Source organism: Sinocyclocheilus anshuiensis, unplaced genomic scaffold, assembly GCF_001515605.1.
Source record: "Sinocyclocheilus anshuiensis isolate Anshui unplaced genomic scaffold, SAMN03320099.WGS_v1.1 scaffold205, whole genome shotgun sequence".
Lineage (NCBI taxonomy): Eukaryota > Metazoa > Chordata > Actinopteri > Cypriniformes > Cyprinidae > Sinocyclocheilus > Sinocyclocheilus anshuiensis.
The window spans coordinates 1,766,884-1,773,682 of NW_015536497.1; the positions used below are offsets into that span (position 1 = coordinate 1,766,884).

At 38.3% G+C, this 6,799-nt stretch overlaps 1 protein-coding gene across 1 annotated transcript in view; it reads right to left on the bottom strand.

Annotated features, from left to right (window-relative positions):
• LOC107687801 (serine/threonine-protein phosphatase 2A 55 kDa regulatory subunit B alpha isoform) overlaps window positions 1-6,446 on the bottom strand; it is a 24,863-nt gene extending 18,417 nt beyond the window's left edge. Inside the window, exons 1-3 of the mRNA XM_016485264.1 lie at window positions 6,186-6,446; window positions 4,938-5,068; window positions 3,368-3,445 (exon numbers count right to left, since the gene is read on the bottom strand). Coding sequence (XP_016340750.1) covers window positions 3,368-3,445; window positions 4,938-4,944 — 85 coding nt within the window. The 5' untranslated portion in view covers window positions 4,945-5,068; window positions 6,186-6,446. The remainder of the gene's footprint in view (window positions 1-3,367; window positions 3,446-4,937; window positions 5,069-6,185) is intronic.
• Window positions 6,447-6,799: the final 353 nt, after the last annotated feature.

Consider the following 6,799-nt stretch of genomic DNA (forward strand, 5'->3'; position numbering starts at 1 on the left):
GGAAACGCTGTTTTGTACTCATTTATTGACGAGTCGGCTGCGGTGCGGCCAACTGAAAGCGCTGCTTCTCTGCCGCTCACTGCACAGAACAGACGCCGAGAGAGGTGACACTTCTCCGGGAAAGTCAGACCTCGCGTTCGCGGGACAGCACTGGCGAAATCTTCCAACTGAACCATAGCTAAGTTTGTCAGTATGAATATTCTATGGAAAAAAGCGCTAAAGGGGTCTGAAAGTTGCTAAATCTAGTGCTAAAGTCACGCTCGTGTGTGTGAGACGCGGGAGCTGATGGCAGGGGGCGGTGGATATTTGTGGCAGTCAATGTGGATATTGTGGATGAGTTCTTCTGTGTCATCACGTTCTATTAGTTCTACAGCTTCAGTTTCGGAACTTTCACGCTTAGTAACACATACAGCTGTGCCCTCATCACAGTGCAACTGTGAAAAGGGACCCCTTTCAAACAGTGTCGCGTTCTGAACGTTGTTTAAGCGACATACACACCGGTATTGCAGTATTTTAAAAATTCTTATCATAACAAAAATAAACACCGGTATTCGGTATGAACCGGTATACCGCCCATCACTATTATACAGGCCTATTACCAACATGGAACCGATATATTTAGTTAAAAAATGTATTTGACTGTTTGGTTCAAATTGTGGTTGACATGATTTTGAATCTGCACAAACCATAAATCATAATAAAGGCCATTTTTTTTAGCTACATCACCCAGCCCTCTATGCTGAATAATCTCAGTTATGCTAAACAAAAGAAAAATCTACAGAATTTACTGTATAACCATCAACATTAATAGAATTCGAGATTCACAATCAGCTTTGTCATAAACATGCTTCTAACTCAGAAATCCAGTTCCAGACTTATAAAATGGAGCCATAAGCACATTTCACAGTGAAGCTAATATAGGCACAACTGAACAGAGCAAGTGTTTCTTTTAAGCAGCTTACAAAAAAGTGCTCTGCATTGCGGAGAACGTAACATGCATTTGAGCTTGAATGTCTGAATTCAGCCGATTGGCTGGTAGCCAACAAAGCAAAAGTGTGCTGCAAGACTCTTGGAGAGTGAAGTCTGGTGAATTAAAGGTCATATAATCCACCACACAGTCTCTGACTTGACATCCTGCTGTTGGCAGGAAACTAGACCGATAGGTCAAGCTGTTGCCTTCACCACTGACTAGCATTATTAATAAGCATGACAATAGGTGTGTCCCAATTCACGTACTTATGTGCTAATCTATAGCATTTTGTAGTGTTCGCACTGAAAAATCCTACAAGTACTGCACTTCAAATCCCTGGATGATACACTAAACTAAAACACAAAGTCTGAAATGTCGGAGTCTTCATGCACTCAAAAGTCACAGTTTTCCATACGTAGCAAAATAAGAAGGAATGGGAAAATCAGACTGGATGCTGGAGGACAAATTAACCATCTAAACGACAGTACAGAGTGCAAAATGCCTACAGCTTTTGACTTGTTGGTTCTAGAAGTATTTTTACCATGTATTTTTTTCCATAGAGATTTTAAAAGTAGGGTTGGGTATCGTTTGGGGTTTTTTCGATACCGGTGCCAAATCGATACTTTTAAAACGGTTCTGGTGCCTAAACGGTGCCTGAACTGATACTTATTAAAAATAAATAAATAAAAATTCCCCCCAAAAATGATGGATTGGCCATTAGAACAGAAATAGAATAGAGAGTGCAAATGTTAGAGGGTCAAGTTTTTTAATAAAAAAAAACAAGCAGATAAAATTAGAAGTAGCATTAGAATAGAGAATGCTAGAGTTAGAGGGTCAAATGAAGATGAAAGAGATGTGTTTTCAGCCGTTTCTTGAAAATATTAAGGACTCAGCTGCTTGGATTGAGCTGGGCAGGTCATTCCACCAGGAGGGAACAGTTAATGTAGAAGTCCATGAAAGTTTTATCATAGGTAGAATGCAAAATGTTTCAATACAAGCATTTCAGTCAAATGTAATTTATGCAATATTTCAAACCTTTAACCCACTTGGGAAAATCAACCCATGGCAACAGTTTAAAAGTAGCCCAATTCAGTGGAAAAAACGCGGACTTGGCAACCCTGCATTCAACAAGAGCTACCGGAGTCAGCTTTGACTGATTACAGGTCGAGAATAAGGAGAGATGACTGACAAGACCATGCTGGAGTATTTGCTGCTCAACAGATGCTGAGCTCATTGACAAATATCTAATCTTGTAAGATGTGCTCCCTTTACACAGAGTGCGTGTGATCACGAAATCGAAAGTGAAAGTAAACGGCGCAAACGCTCATTCAAAAATATTTAAATACACCGCATCCTGAGAGCGGCTCCCTGATGACATGGACACTCTCGTTACCACAAAGATGTGTTGGATTTGTATTATTAGAGCTTTCCGACTTGAGTTCACGTGCATTTTCTCAGTCGGGAAATTATTTTTCACGTGCGGTGCCAGTGATGATGCTTCTCACGTCTGTTTCGGAGAACCAGAGGACAAATATTTAAATCGATCGCTCAGGCATGGCACCGAAATGAGGCACCGAAATCTGCGTTCGGATTCGGTTCTAGTACATACCGGTTACATAGATACCGGTGCCATATTGTTACCGGGTTTCGGTATCCAACCCTATTTAAAAGTGTCTTCATTAAAGAGTTATAAGCAATGAACCAAATCACGAGGTGAATCACAAAATAACGACCTTTGATTTGAAGCAAAAAAGTATTTGAAAATCAGATAAAGGTACAAGACTATCTACCTTAAAATGGCACAAATAAAGGAAAGAACTACAATCCCATGAAGCACTGCAAATGACAATCAAATTAAAAACAATAGTGAATTATAAAACTTTTAATTTAAAGTTTCTAAAGAAACAATATATTTTAAATGTATTTTTTATTTGTTATTATATTGTATGTATTATATTTAAAATCCACTCGATTATGTAATTTGCTGTGAGTGGACATACCCTGCAGAGCTCACAGTGACTCAATGATTGGTGTAATTTTTCTGCACAGCATCATGGGTAATGTAGTTTCCCACCATGAATTCAGCTGCTAAACACAATTATTTAAAAAAAAATAAGTTGAAATAATGTGAACGGATGGCTTCAACAAAAGCATTTTCCTCTGATTAACAACCTTGGAGCTCACAACAGGTCTGTCTTTAAAGATTTATAAGTTATCATTAAAAATGAATTTGCCTGTGGAGAAAAATGGATGGTTTTTACTTTTGGATCCCGACTGTTGCACTCTGTAGTGTCTTTCATGTCACTGGGGACACACCATTGTCTTTTTGCACACTTTTGAGTATGGTCCATGAATCGCCTGCTTAGACAGGAAGAGACTATTCAGACAGGAACTCACCTTCGGCTACGTCATCATCGATTGCCCCTTTCACTTGTGAAAAGCACCACTGCACATCGTTTCCCCCGCCTCCGGCTCCTGAAACCATAAAAGCCAGTTAAAGTTTGTTGCAGCCCACAAACAAAAATTAACCTTGGACATATCTGGGAAAGATACTTTTGAAGCTTTCAAAATATCAATAAACCTATAAGGAACTTTTCATTTGCTAACATTCTCTTAATATTTGATTTGATTTCAAAATAAACTTTCCGTATAACATAAAAAAACAAGAGTATACTACAAGAAAGATGGTAGTGAGGAAAGAAGGCATTCTCATCTGACAAAACAAATTGGCCCTTTCATCACACAAAAAAAGAAAGCAACGCTAAAATACTGTCTACACTCGCAATAATCCATATCAAATTTAAAGGACAGCTCTTGCATCATTTTTTAATGAGAGTGGAGAAACGGGCTGAGGCAAATCTCGAGGGACCGTTTGAGGCAGCGCCAAACTGGTTGGGTTTGTTCACGAGAAAAGCGGCTACAGGAGACCCAATAAGAGGTCTGTCGATAAGAAACCTGAATAAGGAGAAAACAGTGATTTTGCGAAAACACAAAAAGAAACTGATCAAATCTATCCCGTCTCTTGTCAGAAATCAGATAAAAAAAAAATAAAAACATTATTAAAATACTTAAATTTCGGACAGTATCTTAATTTCTTGGAAGGTTCTTTTGTGCGTGTGTGTGTTCAGTAGTCATGATATATATATATATATATATATATATACACACACATACATACATATATACATTCTCAAATACATAATACATTACAATAACAATTTATACATATATTTAACAATATATCACAAATTTACTACACCCATTATCGACAGTAAAGGCGTGTGTGGAGGGTTGATTATTGTTTTGTTTTTGTCAATCAGTGCCATATAAGTGAATCCTCCCACCCCTTAGAAACTGATCTGATTTCTTTTCTGTGAATAAATCAGATGGCTTAAAGTTTCATATGCAGGAACACATTGGGGTTCGACTCATTGCTCATGACTCTGCAGAAGCCGGTTAAAGTTCCCTAACGTTACTTTAACGGAGGTGATTTAAAGAGGCCGAGATGCCAATCAGATTTACACACCAGGCCAAGTGATACATGTACACAGAGCACGAGAAGCAGGACACGTTATCCAACGCCTATTCATTTTTACAACCGACACATTAAAAACCCCGCAGCGACCGCGCATCCCCGCTAACGAATGATGAATGGGTTTAGCTGGACAGATTTCCGCGCAAATGCAGCTCATCGCTGAAATAACTACCCAGATCACAGAGGCGCATCAGTACTCAAATGATCGTCCCATTACGAATAAAGCCCGATCGAAATCAGTTTTGCCGATTTGCTGGCTAACTGGAGGGAAACGAGGCAGCTAAGATGCTAGGCTACTGTCAGCGGATCAGCAATGCCGATGATGGCTTCAGCACAACCGCTGCGCTCACTGAAACAAACAGAAGCTATCGCTATAATACAACTGATTTAATACAACCCGTGCTTGAGCAGCTCCTAAACGTGCCAAGTTACCTGCCATGGCGAGAGTGGCGATGTCGGACCCAAGTCTTGATCAGCAGTGTGAAGGCAGCGACCACAGCAAGATTTCCAAGAGATTACCGGAAATGCAGTTTTCCAAAATAAAAGCGCTTGGACGTAATACTCTGAAACATGGGAGAGAGATGCAATTAATTACATAAAACTAGATTTATTAATAAAAGTGAGTGATTATCAGATTATTAGAGAGATTCCATGCATTATATGAATTAGTCAAGCAAGTAAACACAGGTAGGTAAGGAAACCAAACGGACAAAAGTCCTCCTGTATTTCTCCTGAACCGATTCCATTCATTATTCTGCAAATCTTGGGATTTTTGTTTTTCCATAATAGTTTTTCAGGAGGCACTCCGAGGGTCCTGTCTGTCTACATGCATTCCTAAATTATATATCTTCACCATGCAATGTTTCTGTACTGTCTACTGTACCTGTGTATTCATGCACTTTATTTAATATTGCTGATTATGTTTTTGCAGCCAGCAGGGCTGCTACATTATTTTTCAAAAAACGTATTAGTGGTAAATGATACTGAAATATTGATACTGGTGAACTTAAATGATGCCAAAGAGCTTCATGTGACAGGCATCTCTAGTGTTCAGTTTTAATTGCCACAGTGCAGCGTGAGCAATGCCCATCTAAAGATGCTTGATACTTAAAAATGCATGATGTGCTAACATTAGATGTTCCTTTTGTTTTGTTTTAATAAAAAACACCAAAATGATACTTAAAACTTCCACAATTTGATTCACAGTATAAAATATTAAAAATTTTGAGAATAAAATACTAAATGACTACATTAATCAGTCTGCCTTAAATCTGATAATTATTTACAAATCTATAATTAATCAATTAAATTGAGATCTTGAAACCAGTGAATGTAAACCGACTTAATTTTAAAGTGTAATTTGTTTAGATTATTAATAAATAACCGATGTACTATATAAAATGGATTTACACCATTTTGAAAATTAAATATTTATGTTCCATTACATTAAAATGAAACATTTTTTTTGTTATTCACCTTTATTTTGACAGTTTTATGTCACAATTATAACAATATAGGTTGTGAGGCAATTCTCTAACGTATTAATACTTAAAATGTAGGAATATTACAACTTATAATGATGTGTATATTAAACTTTATTAAAAGCTTAGATTATTGTAGCTGTATTTTGAAGGAAAATCACGCTTTCGGGCCCGCTATTACGTCACTTCCGGCTCTTACCTTCGCCTGCCGTTGCTAGTTTTTGGTATCAGAACTGTCCAGATAACTTTGCCGGATTTATTTTATTGCAAACAGTTCGTCTGGGGTTGGATGAAGACGGACCTAGGAAAGAAGCTCTTTTCGGAAGTCCTTTCGTTCACTCGTAAATCTGAAGATCCTGAGGCTTTCTTCCTGCAGCCCTCCCTCCTCACAGCTCCAGCCTCCTACACCTCTCTCAACATTCAAAATGGCGCAACCCCGCCCTGTAGTGACGCCGTCCGCATTGGCCATGGCCCACTGGATGCTGGGGGACGATGACGTAACTACGATGATTTTGCCTGGCTGTGTGGGCGGCTGTGAGATTATACTCCAAACCTCTGGAGAAGCAACCGAACACAACCATTCAGCCTATATAATCATAATGTGGTTGACCTTATACATTTATTATATATATATATATATATATATATATATGTTTGCACACATACACTGGGTTTAATTGTGCTTACTTGGTAATTAAAGGTAAGGTTAATGAGAATCCCTGACATTATCACATATATTATTAGTCAAAATACTATATATATATATATATATTTCCCCTGCCCCCCACACCCAGAGAACAGATACAAGGACAT